At 48.2% G+C, this 16128-nt stretch overlaps 1 protein-coding gene across 1 annotated transcript in view; it reads left to right on the forward strand.

Moving 5' to 3' along the window:
• Nucleotides 1–405: 405 nt before the first annotated feature.
• The window catches only part of VANGL1 (VANGL planar cell polarity protein 1), a 41238-nt gene continuing 25515 nt past the window's right edge, over nt 406–16128 (forward strand). The window contains exons 1-4 of the mRNA XM_059466052.1: nt 406–498; nt 8306–8597; nt 10313–10439; nt 13695–14302. Coding sequence (XP_059322035.1) covers nt 8515–8597; nt 10313–10439; nt 13695–14302 — 818 coding nt within the window. The 5' untranslated portion in view covers nt 406–498; nt 8306–8514. The remainder of the gene's footprint in view (nt 499–8305; nt 8598–10312; nt 10440–13694; nt 14303–16128) is intronic.

The following is a 16128-nucleotide window of genomic DNA, read 5'->3' on the forward strand; positions in this document are numbered from 1 at the left end:
ACAGGCGAGGAGCTTGGCTGGGTGGAGGAGAGCTGCAGAGCCTTGGAAGAGCTGCGGGGCTCATGGGCCGGGCACCGGGAGCAAGGAGGGCGGCGATGGGGAAAGCAGCGGCAGGAGATGTGAAGGAGCGTGTGTACGCCCGAGGTGCGGAGGAGGCTGAACTACGGGGAGAGCTTCAAGCGTCAAATGAGGCCTCGGGGCTGAGTAGCGGGTCCCACACAGCCCCACCAGGTGCGGCTGCAGCAGGCCCCGGCTCCGAGGGATTCGGCTGCCGGAGCCTCAGGTACCGTGAGGGCGGCCGCTGCCAGGGCAGGCGAGCCTCGCCCGGGGGCGGTGGCTCCGGCGGGGGAGGGACGGGCTGCGGGGCGGTGCCGGGCACAGGAAGCGGAAAGCGGCAGCAGCGACGGCGGCCGCCGCCGGGGAAGGTGGCGGGGAGCGGCGCGGTGGCGGAGGGTCGGGTCGGTGCCGGCAGCAGCATGGGACGCCCGCGGGAGGGAGGTGAGTCCGTCCATCCGCCCGTCGGTCTGTGCGGGGCCGGCCGCGGTGCGGGCGGCGATGCCGCTGCCCCCACCACGCCCTCCCGCCGCCGGGACCCCGGTGCTGGGGCGGCGGGAGCGGCGGTGTGGCAGCCTCCGGCTCCCGCGCCTGGCCGCAGGGTCCGTGCCCGGCCGGGCAGTGCTGCTGAGGCCCCCGGCGGTGCCCGCTGCGGGGCCAGCCCGCCGCGTCCCGCTGCCCTGCCCGGCGCTTTCCGCGCTGCGCGCTGGTTCCCGTGCCTGGGCGATGGTGGAAGGCGGGCGGGGGCCTCCCCCCTGCCGGCCGGGCTCAGCCTGCCCGCCGTGAGGCTGCGGGGGCGGCGGGTCCGCGGTCTCGGCATCCCGGGAGAAGGCGCTCGGTGCCGGCGAGGGCCGTGGGCGCAGCAGCGCTTTGCTGCCTAGCCTCGCCCTGCAAGGAGCCGTGCGCTGTGGGTGCGAGAGGCTCCGTGCTGCTGTGAATGCTCTGCCGGCGGTGCCTTGCCTGCCTACGGTGTGTGAAACAAACTGCTCTGTGTTTGGGCTCATCCCGCTGGGCAGCGCGGGAGGGGGAGCAGGAGTGACGGGAACGAGAGCTGCTGCGAAATAACATTGGGGGTTTGGTTTTTTATTCAGAAGGGTGTCAAGGTGGTGAACTGACTCTCTTATGCCGAGGGTTGAACTCTTTGAATTGCAGAGTCGGTGAAAGCAGAAGTGACTTGATGGCAGGGTTTTAAATCTGAGGAGGCAGCTGGGCGATTCTGTGGCTGTTTGGAGCAGTGGGATTTTTTTGACCCCGGGTTTGTCAGTAATGAACTGCCCACAAGATCTATAAAGAGTTAAGAAATGGAGTCACGCTGGCTGGAAGTGCAAATTAGGATGTTATGAAGTATGTTCTGTGATATCATTGCCTGTGAGCTCAGCCTGACTTCAAGGAGGAGAGTTGTGGAGAAGGGAGCTTCAGCAGTGCTTTGCCACCTTTGAAGAGCTTCGTTCTGACCATGCTTGGCTCTTTTCCCCCACTGGGGTTTGGCTATGTAGCTGGCCACAGCTACGAGGCCAGTGTTGGCTCAGTGATCACTACAGTCGTTAATTTTGAAAAATAAGTGTAAATGGAGTCTTGTAGAAAACCTCCTTTAAAAATGTTCCCTATAGCTGAAATTTTGGAATAATCCCAGGCTGTACTGGAACCAGCCAGGCAAATATCTAACTGCTCCCAGCCACCGACCAGCAGCTCCCAGTGGTTGCTTCTGGCCTTTCTGGTTTTGGTTAGCAGTGGCAGTTGTTCCTGGTGGCTGTTGTCTTATGGATATGTGCACCTGGAGAGGGCTTCCTGCCATTGTGAGACTGGGATACAGTACTAGGACAACACTGCAGTTGTACTAGCAGAACTGCGTGTTGTGTTGCTGTAGCCTGCCTTCCTTTCACCTCTTGCAACCAAAGCAAAGGATGGTGTCAGAAATGTGACTTTGCTGCTGCAGGGCTTGTGCTGCTGTGTGGGGAGCTGAGAGGCAGACCTGAGTGGAGATCTGTGATGTCCAGTTCTGCTGGTGGGAAATAGTGAGCTCCTGTTTCCCCATGTCTGGTACTGTTGCTTGGAAGAAGAAAATGAACCCATGTAAAAACAATCTTAGTACTTCTTTTAATTCATCATTAGCCTGTATGTCAGGATTTTTTGACTTGGGTCAAATTAAAAATCAATGGTTATTTCCTCTGGGGTCAACACCTTTGCCCTCTCTCCTTGCAAGGGCAGAATGGCATTGGACTTGTACAGATTTGAGCATGAGGGAGATGTAGAGAGACTCCATTCTGTGGCATCCCACTGTGCTGTGTCCTGGGGATTTTCTCAGGGTCTGTAGACTTTTTTTGTTGTTCTAGATTTAAATAGAAAATGCTGGCAGATATGAAGTGTGTTAAAGGAGGGAGTGCTCTTTCAGTAGAGAAACCTTTTCCAGTTCATACCTTTTAATGCTAACTCAGTATCTAAGTGCTGTGGCTAAAAGCAAGTACTGAAAATGAGGTACAGGTACTGCCTGTTGGGGTAGGCAGAGTCAGCAGTGTCTTGTGAGACACTTTTCCCCGTTTGTTTTGTTTTAAATGTCAATATGGAAAACTGAATTCCTGTGCACAGTCCCAGGTGCCCTGGTGTCCTGAGTTGAGGCCACTCTGCCTTGTGCCCCGCTGCATGGCTCTGGGGTTAAGGGGAGCACTGGAAGATCTGGCAGCATGGAACAGACCCATGAGTGAGGAAGCACAAGCTTTCACCAGTCTGACAGGATGGCACTGAGGTGTAGTTTGCATGATTGAGTCTCAAATGCTCATCGTGCTTCAGAAACCTGGACAGCCCAGATGTGCCTCTTGGAGTGGGCAGAGGACATCCTCCAGGGAAGTGCTTCACAGATGGGCGCCATGTAGAGAGCTTCCAGCTGTGTAACAGGGGGACAAGAGGCTGGGGGTCACTGCTTGGAAACTCTATGCTCACTTGAGTGGTGATTTTGCCTGGGTATTTCTCTTGTCAGTTGCTGTGTTTTCAGACCTGTGTTGCTGCATGTTCTGATTAAACAGTGGATTGCTTCAATGAACCAAGTGGCTTTTCCTTCTGAAATACCCGTGTCATGGACTAATGGTTTTCAGCTTTGGGGCTGGAAATTCCAGGGGATGTGTGAAATCTTTCTGAGGAGCCTCTGAGAAGCAAAAGAAAAGAGAACCTATTGCTAAAGGGCTTGAATTTGTTGATTATTAAATGGGGTTTTTTAGAATGAGGGGCAAATCAAGAGCCTCCACCATACAGTAAAAGCCATGGTTTAGTTTTTTTAATATATATATCTAAAATATATATGGCCAAAATTGACCTTATTTAATGACATGCAAAAATAAATACAAATATTTTAGAAAAGCCTTGTTTCCCAAAGCTCACTGCCCGTTAAAACTGGAAGTCTTGGCTCTGCGAGTAGATGAGCATGGATGAACTTATGTGCTTCCAGATCAAGTTGCTGGATTGGGGCCTGCTCAGGAAATTCAAAAGCAAGAGGTTCCTGTGGCATTGCTCATAGGTCTTACTATGTCTGCAGTTGAAGTTACGCAACTTGTCATTTTCCTGAAGTGAATAATGGGAATGTGCTGCAGCAGTACTGTGCAGCCAGGCCAGTGCTGGAGTTGGAAAAGCTTCCTCACTGCTTAGCCATCTTAATTGTTTTTACTTTTGAACCCTCAGCGCTTGAGGTTCGGTGTGTTTGATTTGCAAAGCTCTTCGTTTCACTAAATGAAGGGAAAAAAAAAGATTTCTCAGTGCAATAGCTCGTGGGCATCCATTACCCCGCAGACAGCTGGTGCTGTTTAACAAGTGAGGCTGACAGCGTTTGGAGCTGCATTCTGCGCACATCCTCACGGACACTTGTGGCTGCTTTGCGCTCCAGATGGCACTTCCAAATACACACAACTTCATGAACTGACTGGTAAACCAACTCTAATTGATTGCAAGTTTTAAACAGAGCAAGATTCAAACTGTGCAAAGATTTCAAAGATGAGCTGCTCTGGAGTTATTTGCCTCAACTTCACAGGGGAAAATCCATTGGGAAAGCATGGGATGTAAAGGGAGCTGTTGTTTGCGTTTGCCCTCTTTGATTTAAAGATGTAACTCGCTCTTTTAAATTTCTCTTGGGCTGGGAGCCAAACTGCTCTCCCTTGAAGACGATCACAAAGCAAACTTCATTGGAAATAGGATTGGGCTTCCAGTGTGGAAAAGAGCAATTCAAAAGAACTCTTTTTGAGATTTATGAGCGTATGAAAAGAGGGAGTTACAATGAGTTGTGTAGCTGCATAGAAACTGTAATTACAGTGATCTCTGGGGTATTTAGGGGTAGCTACATTTCTTCACTGTCATGCAGGGTGTGGCAGTCCTCCTTGCCAGCACAGGGTCCCAAAATTTACTTCGGGGTGCCCTTACCATTGTTTTCCATCTAGTACTTGGCTTCTTTTCTGTCATCAGTGAATAGGGGAAAGGCAAAGTGAGAGTGCTGGCCCTACTGGGAGCAGAGTTCTGGGTGTACAGTTTATACAACTGTCGTGGTGGAGCAGAGGAGGCATTCCCACCTCCCCTCTAGCTGTTTGCTTGTGCTGCTATTCACCCTGATGTTGGTTTTGATGTTTTGAGCTGTGCTGTGAACTAGGTCACGGAAAGGATCCAAGACAAAAGCGTGGCAGGGGGGCAAAAAGGGATTTTTTGTTTTGTTTTCCAGCAGTGCTGTTTGCTTGCTGAGAATTGTGTTGACACAACCGAGAGTGGTGAACCGTGGTGCGGAGGTGGAAGCTACTTACACCAGCTTTCTTGTCAACGCTGAAATACAGTGCAACTGTACCCTCGGGCCAACAGGGCTTTGTTTCATGCAGGGCCAGAAGCTCTGCAAACAGACCATGCCTTCAGCAGAGTCCTGCAAGATGTAATGATCATTTGTGAAGCCATTTCAATTGGCTGTGTTGTACTCTGAATTCAGGCTCTTTTGTGAAGGGATGAGGCCCCAGATGATGGGGCTGCTGTTTAAGCAGAACACTTGTTCTTGCCCAGAGGGGTAGGGTAGGAATCATCATTAGCAGTGATTTAGTAGTGGAGGTGCGTGAAGACTGTGCTCAGTTTGGATATGGTTGTGTTATGAAGGACACAAGAACAGCTTGTCTTCTCTAGGTCTCCTCAAGCTCTAGTAGTGGCCACTCTTGGGTTGATGGCTAATCCAGTGTTGACTTCAGTCTATGCAATTGGAAGAACTCCAACCCAGAGGTGTAGTTTAGCTTGTTAACTGTATTTTGGTCCCTTCCTTACCTCCTCCACAGTAGTTTCAAAAGCTTTTGTGGTGTCAGGCTGCCCTGCCTTCCTGCTGTGAAGTAGATCAGGAGGTGGGTAAGTGGCTTGGCATGGTGGTGGGGAGTGCGTGTTTGGACTGTGCCCCTCCCTCCTTGGCTGGGAGTGGTGTCTATCTAGCAATCCAGGCTACCCTCTGTTGGACAAGTCTAGGAAGCCTTCTTGACAATCATTCTCAGCTGGACACCAGGCAAAGCCAGTGGTCTTCTGCTTTTTGCAGCTGAGGTCGGGCAGAGGTACTTTGTTCTTGGCTGGCCTGTGAGTGCCTTGACAGGAAGATTATTTAACCACTGGTGTGTCCTGCAGTTGGGGCAAGGGGGAGGTGCAGAGTCCCTGAGTTCATCCTAGAATCCTTTAGGTTGGGAAATATCTCTGAGATTACTGCTTTTGACGGTGATCCAGGAGACTTGATGGTTTTTGGGGGCCGCCTTGTTGACTTTTCACAGAGCTGTGTCAAAACCGTTGCTCTTGCTTACACAGAAAGGGAAAGTTGGCATGATCCAGCCTGCCCTGAGGTTCCTGTGTTGGTCTTTTCTGCCTGGTGCCCAAACACTGCCTTGCTTAACTCACCATCAAATGGGCACTGCTTGTTCATGGTACCTGCCCAGGCAGCCTGTGCATTTCCACAGCAGCCTCTGCCTGCAGAAATGTTCCCAGAGGCCTCCAGAGAAGTATGGTCCTGTGCTGATGGGGTGAGAGGGGCCAAAAGAGGAGTTCTATTCCCAGTCGCTGCCTCAGCTCTGGTTCTTTTACCTGGGATATGGGGAAAAATTCTTCTATGTGGTTAGAGGAAAGGGGGGAGAGTTTATACTTTCCTAGAGGGCTAGAAAAATACGTAACCTTTACTGATATATGCCAGCAGCCCTCCTTGCTTTTCCTTTTCCTAAAATGCAGTGATATGTATCTGCAAAGGTAATGGCTGTTCTCAAAGGAACTCCAGTAACATCACAGTGGTTTAGGACTACAATAACTTGTCACCTTTTGTTCAATTGAGGGTGTTTCATGTCCGTGGTGCCTAATGACTGTAAAGTCCTGTGTAGCCATCTCCTCATCGTGCTTTTTGAACGCAGGGGGGTTGTGGCCTCATCTCCATTTATCAGAGGAAGACGGACAGAGAGAAAGGATTTTTCTGTGTTGCCTAGCAGGACAGTAGAGGTAAAAATCAGCTTTAATGAGCCTATTGCTGGAGCAGTAAGGTACAGGCTGTGTGCAAATCCAGGGAGTTAACGAGTGTTAACATCACATCCTGGGCTGGGGGATTTTTTTTCTTGTTACAGTAATGATGCCATTTTCCAAACTGTGCTGTGCCTTGGCTTTGTTTAACTGTTTTTAAATCCATCCTCATTCCTTTCCTCCTGAAACCGGGCCTTATGGTCTCATCCTTAATTTGTCCTTTTCGTATTCTCTGAGTTACAATGTGCTCTTAGAGCTTGGGAATCCTGTACACAGGAGGTCCCCTGCCTTTCTGCTTTCCAAGAGCCCTGGAAAGCCCAAGTGTTTTGCAAATACCTGCAGCTCTGGATGCAGTGGGGTGCTGCTTTACTTTGTTGCAGATTGCACCTCCAGCCAAGGAACCCTGTGGGGAGGAGGCTTGGTTCTTTGGCAATGCTTGCTTGTGGCAGAGCTCTCTGCTCTGCTGCGAGCCTCTGTGGAGGTGTTAATGGAGGAATCTTATGGCTTGCAAGAATAGCTGGCCAAAGCAGGATTTCTGTTGTTGTCCCTCTGTCTTTGGGGAAGGAGAGGGATGAAAGCAGTGGTTGCCTTTTTTTATTGCTAACCGCTTCAAAAACTGCTGTGAGCAGAAAATTACAGAGGAATCTAATTTAAAGTGCTCTTTTGCCCGCTCTGAAAGCATGGCATGGCTTCAGTGCTGTGTTGGCTGGAGGCAGCAGTTGCCTGGGCAGAAGGCGTGTGAGAGTGCTCCTGTGTGCCACAGGAGTGCTGGGCTGTGCCAAGGTACCTCTGTCCATAGCTGCAACCCTTCCCTCTTCCCTATTTGCATGTGTTTCCTCAAACCAGCGATCAGCTCCTTAACGCCCCTCCTTTCCACGTCTCTTCTCACCTAAGGCAGGATGTGGGTTTGGAAAATGGGATGATGTCTACCCTTCCTTCCCACAGGGCTGGGGGTTTTGACATGTTACTGTTGGTAATTGTTCTAATGTTGCCCTGCTCCAAAAAGCATGACCCTCTTCTGTCCTTTAAAGATGTGACTTCAGCTACTGTTCCAAGTGGAAGTACATTGTAAAAGTGTGGCCCATATAAGCTAGATGTGATCTCTAATCGACTCTCCCCAGTGTTATTAGTATGTGTATATATAGAGATGATTTTTAATAAAATTGAATTCTTCGAGGCCCGAATTAGCTTTTGGAGACTAAGGTTACAAAGAGAGGGAGGTGTTCACAGTGCCATTGATTGTACAGTAACTAATGCCTGTATAATGGGCACACCTTGCAGTTAAGAAAACAAAGCAGGCTCAGACATGGTGGGCTGATTCTCTCCAGCATTTCTCCTAGGGAAGTTGCCCTCACCCCCACCCCTTCCCCCTGTAAATAGGCTGTAATGCTGCTGTTCTGAAGGGGGGGTTATTAGGGCTGTGTCACGCAGGACAAGAGATGTGGTGTCGAAGCCAAGCCTTGTCGTTTTTCTGTGGGTGAATTTTGGTATGTAAGGCTGCTGTGCCTTCTCCAAGTCACTGTCCCTACCAGGTGACCTAGACTGTCTCTTCCAGCTTTTTAGATGAATGGGCTGAACTCTGCAAAACAGATGCACTGAATTAATTTAAAGCTCTTCAAATGCATATATTTCACTAGATCAGAAAGAGAGGCTGAGCAGGACAGGCTTGATGAGTGTGATATGTGGCCAGAGTGAGGGAATTCCTGCAGCAGGGATGATGTCTTGCTTTGCTTAGAGTGCACTTCCATGCCTGTTTCTCGTTTCTTAGGTCAATCGTGAGAAGCCAAGCACCCTCCCTCCCCTCCCCTCTGATCAGATTCCTTTTAAGTGAAGCTCACTCAGTCTCTGAGGACCAGATCTCACCGATGACTGGGAAGCAAAGAGTACCCAGGAAAGCACTTTTACCACGGACTCCACCTCAGGAGCACCAGGAACTCATCTTCTGAATAAAATCTGTGCCCCTTCTGTGCACACCCGATGTCTGCTGCGATGGATACAGAATCAACATATTCGGGATACTCCCACTACTCAGGTCACTCCAAAAAAGCTCACAGACAAGGGTAAGGAAATGTTTGTTTTCAATTACTTACTGCTCTAAGTTAGGATATGTCCTATGGGGAAAAAAACCTGTAAGCCAGGATAAAATCGGTGGACCCAGATGTCTGGAGAAGATAGATGTGGAAAGTCCTTGTGGGGAACACAGTGAGGAGACTTGAAGCTGCTAATTCATTGATATTCAACCTGTTGGATGCATGCTGGGGTTGTGTGGCCAAAAAGATTGGGGTAGTGCCAGCAGAAAGAAAAGATTACCTAACTCCCTCTTAAAGGGTGAGGGATGAGTACAGTATCTGGGGAAAAGACGTGTTAGACTTCCTAAATTGGTAATTGCTAGTTGTCTTCTGATGCCATTTCTTTATTCTGTAATAATAAGGTTTCCTGCCTCTCCCCACCCTCCTCCAGCCTACTCTGTTAATGGTGTGTTGAGGTTTTTTAAATAGAATTTGAGTGGTACTTGAGTCGGCAGCAAGTCCTTTATCAGCGTTGATTGGATTAGAAGTCAGGCTTTTCTGAACTTGAATAGCAAGTCCTTTCTGTTGTGGTAGTTCAACAGCCTGAAAATCCATCTGCTCTGAAACTTTTGGAAGCGTTTTCTTTTTTTTTTTCCTACACTATACTTAGTTTTAAGTGTAAAATATGTGCCACTTACTGTTTGCAACTTATTACTGAGCTGGTCCAAAATAATTTTGCAATTCGGAAGCAATTACCCTGTGTGGCTGGAAAAAGAATTCTTCCATGAAGTCTCTTTGCTCACAGTCCAGTTATCGAGTAAAACTTGTCTTGTTTGCCTTTTTTCCCTTCTTTAGCATCCAACCCCCAATACAGATTGCCCTTTTAAACTTAGAATGCTATGTGGAAAGATGCCTTCAGAGTTCCAAAAACAACATAAAAATCCCAGAGCCCTTAAACTGGAAAAAGTGTCATCCCCTGAAACCTTTGGGCTTTGGTAATTCCAAGAGAGAGGCAGAGCTGGGATACTCATGTGTTAAGCCAGTCCCTGAGCACAGTGAGGGTTTCCAGTGCAAAGGCTGCTTTCCTGTCCATGTGGGAATGGGGAGGAAAGCATTGGTGGGCAGATTGGTGGGGCTTAATTCATCTTGAGATTTTCTCAGATGAGAAGCTGTGAGGTCTGCAAGGGTGCTCTGGAAATAAAGACTGGCCTTGTACCCTTGATGTTCTTGCTTTCTTTGTGAGAGGTTAACTTGAGGTTATTAACCAGTGGAAATAAACTTCACCAATTGTCCTATAGTGTTAAGGTCAGAGATGACAAGACTCTGCTTTGCAGGAACCAAAGCTCTATTGATTAATTCCTTGTGTTAACTGGGCATGTCCCTGCAAGACACTTTCTTGGAGGTGGAGAACTGTGTAGACCAGTAAATTCCAAATGGAAATGCCAGTTGTTTGGAGCATGCAGGCTTTGCCTTTGAGCAGAGCACTGATGAAAGGTGTTTTAGGGGGTGGGCATGGATCCCTGTCCTCCCCTCTGCTGTCACTGAGGGGGTGATCTGTCCCAGCCCCCAGGCTGTCAGCTTCTTTGGGCAAAGTCCCTTTCCACCTCCTCCAGAGCTTGCTTTGTCGCAGTCTATGTTGATCAAGAGAAAGGACAGACTTGTCCGATCTAATGCTTGGGGCACCTGTTGCAGGTAGAGGTGCAGCACCTTTCAGGCTCCATGGAGTAACTGGTAACATTGTTCTCCTCCTCCTCTGTTTGAAAAAGGAGCCGGGACAGACACAAATCTCCCCGAAGCAAAGACGGCAGTCGGTCGGAGAAGTCCGTCACTATCCAGACGCCTCCTGCAGAGCCGCTGCTCGGGAATGACGCCTCCCGGGCAGAGGAGGGCCAGGTAAGGAGGGCTGCAAACAAACCTGCAGGGTGTGTTGTGGGACAGGGCTGGGGGCTCGCTGCCTCATGAGAAGGAAGAGTTGGGAATTCTTTCTTTCTTATGAGAAGAAGGAATTGCTTGCAAGCTGTTTAGTAAAGAGTCATGGCTTGTGGGTGCCCTTTGCTCACGCATACAGCCAAGGTCTCAGTCACTCTGTCTTGTTCTGAGGGTGCTGTTTCTGACAGCACCAGTGCTGATGTGACAACTCCTTGGGCGCTACTTTGACTCTCTCTCCAGAGTGTCATCTGCCAGGCTCTATACAAACATCTGTTTCCATCGTCTCACTGTGCGTTATTCGGGTCAGCCCTTTCAGCTGTATATGTATTTCAGTTTTTATCCAGGATTTGCTACAGGTAATCTTGTAAAGTGCATTACAACCAGGATTCCAATAGGGAAAGGAATCAAGAGATGTGAAACTAGTGTGAAATAGCTGTGAAGGAGGGTGGACTCAGAAAAGCTAGTACATTAACAATGGGTTTGGTAAAAACTAGAGTAATGCTGCATTTGGATTGTAGCTAGGATGGATCCAGTGCTCTGCTCTAGCAGGTGATGTAAAGGTGCATATTCATTTTCAAACAATGCCTGGTGCTGCAAGGCCTAGAATGCAGGATGCTTCAGTACCTCCTGGGCTGGATTTGGGGTTTGTTAATCCTTGGCTGTGGGGTTCCATTTCTGTCTTTACCCAAAAAAAAAAAAAAAAAAAAAAAAAAAAAAAAAAAAAAAAATCAGTGTGCAGCTTCCAGCCAAACTGTGTAACAGTATTCGTGTACCTAGGGGTGTGCTCATTTCATGTCCTGTAATTTGGTATTTTGTAATCAGTTGCTTCTTTTCACGAGTCCCAGCTGTTATTTCAAATAGTTCTAAAGGCACTGGTGAATTTCTAAGTCCTTGTTTTCATGCAGCCCTCCTCAATTAAAACCAAAGCTAAATAAGTTGATGTGTGAGCCCGACTTTCCTCCTAGGGACCAGAGTGACCTCAGTTAGATCCAAAAGCCATGTACCACTGAAGATTTAGCCTCATATTTCCTCTCCTGTGAGGAGAGGCTGCGACAGGTGGGGTTGTTCAGCCTGGAGAAAAGAAGGCTCAGAGGTGACCTTATTTTGTGGCCTTTCAGTATCTGAAAGGAGCCTGCAGGAGAGCCAGAGAGGGACTTTTTACAAGGGCATGCAGTGATAGGACAAGGGGCAATGGCTTTAAACTGAAAGGGGGTAGATGTAGAGTGGATATTAGGAAGAAATTATTTGCTGTGAGGATGGTGAGGCACTGGAATAGATTGCACAGAGAGGTTGTGGCTGCCCCATCTCTGGAAATGTTCCAAGGCTGGGTTAGATGGGACTTTGAGCAGCCTGGTCTAGTGGAAGATGACCCTGCCCATGGCAGGAGGGTTGGAACTGGATGATCTTTAAAGTCCCTTTCAACCCAGAGCATTCTCTGAGTCTCTGGTTCCATATAAATGTGCATTTTTTTGCATTAGGCTGTAGTCCACTCTTTCAAGTGGCAAGAGTTGTAAGGGCTAAACTGTGACTAGGGTTGCCTGTTGTCTTCTGGGATGTAGCCTTAAGCTGCCCTGGTGTTCCTGTCCCTTCTCTTTGCTGCACAATTTTGCAGCTCATCAAATGGAGGAAACTATGCAGAACTACTTAATGCATAAACATAAAATAGTTGAAATGCTTGAATTGCAGAGGTGCTGTTAAAGAGTACAATGTGGCAGGAATGTGCTGCTTTTCAGGACATGCTACAGTGCAGATCTCTTCCGGGGCCTCTGCTTTGGTGAGAAGTGACTCAAAACCCCCTCATATTAATTCAAGATGCTGACTATTTGTGGTTGGTCTGTCTCAAAACCCTACTGCTCTAGGCATGGGAGGTATTCACGTCTTGGAGTGCTTTGGAAGTTAAATCCATGGAGTTGGGAGTTGTTCCAAGTAGTTGTGCTGCTTCAGTCTAGTCCTTTCCCAAAGACTCTTTCCTTTAGCACTTAAAAAGAAGTGAATAAAGGTTTAATATTATGCATGTCTCTTGCAAATAAGTTGTTTTGGTCAGCGTGTGCAGTTGGAGAAGTCTGAGGGAAGTTGTAAATCCTATTAATGACACAGGCTGCAGGAAGATATTCTTAGGAAGAAAAGCAAAAATGTGATTCTGAATGAGCATTGTGGCTATAAAGGTGCCAGGTGCCAAGCAGCAGAGCCACATGCATTGCCACTCTTTGGCATGCATTTGTGGGAAGCATCAGGAGCCTCCATGTGCATGAGTCACCCCAGCAGCAGCTGTGAGTCAAATCCATACATGTCAGTGTAGCTCTTCGGCTGTGCCAGCAGCTGGAGGGAGCAATTGGAGGCATTGTAGCATGGGAAAACCAATGCAGACATTGTCTGATGTTAGCTAGGGAAGAAATGAGACTTTCAGAGCACATAATGTAATCTGAAACTTGCCAGCATGGTGACTGTATTTCAGGTAAGCCTCTTTGTAAGTAAGTGGCTTCTGACAATGGCCTGGATTGTAGTACCAGAGCTACTTGGCAGTCCAGGATCCTCTAAACTTAAAAGCCTCATACCTGAAAATATCCTCTGTGATCACCTGTCATGTGTTGGTTTAACTAAAGTTTTATTAGATTGCCAGCTACTGAGGGCAGTGCTACTCTAGAGGAGAATAAAAGACTCTGAAGTGGAGGAACTCGCTGGAGGTGTGGTTGCTTCTGTTACAGATGGAAAAATAATGTGTGAACATGTTTTTGATTGTGTAACAACAACAACTGGCTTGAAACGCTGAAATGAAAATTTCCCTTCCAGGTGCTTTTGTGGTGCACTTGCACTGCAGAATTTGTGGGCTGGAAGAATACTAGTCCTTGCCCTGGACATGGGAACTGGTGATTACTACAGTTTCCAAGACTTATGTCATGTAACTCGTTAAATGTGCTGGAAGAAGAACCTCTAGGGATACAGTGAGTGGCACAGCAAGCAGAGCTACCTGCTCTGCAGTTATGGGCTTTTAGCACCTAATGTTTATAGTCACTGGTTTGGACAAGTTGCTGTTGTTTCCAAACCTTTACTAATTGTCAGGGTTGATTATTCACTATGTTTAAGGTGTTGATTTTGCTGCATATTTTTTCTGGAACTTAAGACTGTCATAGCAATCTTTCCAGGCAAGAAAAATAGAACATCTGGAAGGAGTAGCCTGATTGTTTCAGTGTTATTTCTATTTATCTCTCCCTCCTTCAGGATGACAACTGGGGTGAGACCACGACGGCAATCACAGGCACCTCTGAGCACAGTATTTCCCAGGAGGACATTGCCCGGATCAGTAAGGATCTTGAAGACAGCGTTGGGTTGGACTGCAAACGTTACCTGGGCTTAACAGTGGCAGCTGTTCTCGGACTCCTAGTCTTCCTTACCCCCATTGCCTTCATTCTGCTACCCCAGATCCTGTGGCGAGATGATCTGGAGCCGTGTGGCACTGTGTGTGAGGGACTGTTCATCTCTGTGGCGTTCAAACTCCTCATTCTCCTGATCGGGACCTGGGCTCTTTTCTTCCGCCAGCCCAAGGCAGACCTACCCAGGGTGTTTGTGTTCCGGGCCCTTCTGCTGGTCCTCATCTTCCTCTTTGTGTTCTCCTACTGGCTCTTCTACGGCGTTCGCATCTTGGACTCGAAGGACACCAACTACCAAGGGATAGTGCAGTACGCCGTGTCCCTGGTGGATGCCCTGCTCTTCATCCACTACCTGGCCATCGTGCTGCTGGAGCTGCGGCAGCTGCAGCCCATGTTCACCGTCAAGGTGGTGCGCTCCACGGACGGAGAGTCGCGATACTACAGCCTGGGACACCTCAGGTGGGTGCACGCCCTTGGGGTCTGCTGGTGCAGATAAGTGTGGCTCAGCTGCTGTGTTTGAGTCTGTGTTGTTGCTGGTTCGTGAATCTTCCCCCGGAATTCCAAAGTCCCTCCGAAGTTACCAAACTGAATCTTTCTGGCTCCTCTCTGAGTGTGGGAGAGGCTGTATCTGCCTCAGAGGAGTCCTGTGCATTTCAGTAAATCAAAAAAGCTGATGTCATTACTTTGGGATGGTCAATAGCCTGATGAGGTCTTTAAGATCCTTGTCTGGGCTTCTTTCCTTGTCTCCTTACTGGAGGAATGTGGAGAGCTCTCTTTGTGTAGTTGGGGCTGCCTTGTGCATTTTGATTGTAGGGGCCAGCCACTGCTTTGGGAGCTGCCCTTCAGGCTGTGCAGAGCATTACTGCTCAGAGACTCCTGACAGCAGGCCAGGCCATGTGGCAGGAGCTGAAGGTTTTATGGCACGATGCTCTTTTTGCCATTAGGTATGGATCGGTTTGCTGAGTTGGATGTACCTGGGAGTGTTTGGGAGCCATAGGTATGACACAAACATGCTGCTTCCACCCTCCTGCTGGCATTAGTGTTTCTCTCAGCAATGGTACAAAAAAGGACAGGTGTCTGAATTGCCTTAGTTCCTGTGTCCTGCAAAGCTCTCCAGAAATCCCTTAGTTCCTGTGTCCTGTGAAGCTGGCAGCTGAGCTCTGGAGATGATTCTCCAGGCTGAATGTGCACTTAAACATCTGTTCAGCTTATCCTGTCCAGACCCCAATGGCATGTGTATCTGTGGCAGATGAAGAGATTAGCATCTGCTGGTTTAAGTGGATGTAGGAGCAGTCTCCTGCAGCCATTAGCTTAGCAGTGGAATTGCTTTGAAGCAGATTTAGTGGCTGAAGCTGAAGTCCAGGAGTTTTCTCCTGGGTAAAGAAGAACTTGAGGCCTGTTGGGTGAAGTAGGTCTGGACTCTGCTTTGTTTTCCTTCTCTGTAAAATATGAAGGGGAGAGCCCTTGGAAGTGCACCATTGACTTAATTAAATGTCTCTTTCAGGATTTCAAAAATCTCTTGGTTTTCTTGTGAAATCAATTTTTTGAGCTTAATTGCTCTGTAGTCTGTGATCCAGCATAACCTATATGATGAGAGAGATGGAAATATGAGTACCAGAGTTTCCCTGTGCTACAGTATTGTGCCTTGAGGTGTGATAAGGCAGTTCAATCATAAGTGAATTCAGCAGAGAAAGTTTGGTATGTGTCTGTATTTACCCATATGTACACACACAGCAGATTTGGTATGAGGGAGTTGCGTGGTGGTAGATTGTGGGTTTGTGTTCAGAGGAATGGAGATCCTACACCTACCAAAGTCTGCATGTCTAACTTGCCATTGGAGGAAAGAATTTGCTTGAGAATCAAGGCCTGAATATTTAAAAGTGCATGTGTTAGAAGCAGTGTTTTTTCCCAACTCTTTCTTTGCAGCAGGGTTTTGAAATGTCTTGGGTGATGCTAAGGCAGCAAAGAATTGTAAAACTTAGGATAAAATCTGAGATGTATGAAAACGTGACTTCTTGTTTGTTGGCAAGCCGATTTCAGTTTTGTTTGGTACATTGAATGCAGGCTGTGCAGCACATGGATGCTCCAGTGTCTTGTGTTACAGAAGAGACTCATCAAGCGTGTCTGATAGTGCTAAACTAGTTTGCTTTTTCCTTTGTTTGACAGATGAGCATAATGTGTTTTGAAACCTGTGTGTCTTTCCATATTTACTGCTACAAAGGTAAAGCTGTAGGTTTGATCACGGGCCAGGTGTCTCCCAGCTAAGGAAGAGTTTGTCCTCTCTG

Source organism: Ammospiza nelsoni, chromosome 2, assembly GCF_027579445.1.
Source record: "Ammospiza nelsoni isolate bAmmNel1 chromosome 2, bAmmNel1.pri, whole genome shotgun sequence".
In the NCBI taxonomy this organism is placed as follows: Eukaryota; Metazoa; Chordata; class Aves; order Passeriformes; family Passerellidae; genus Ammospiza; species Ammospiza nelsoni.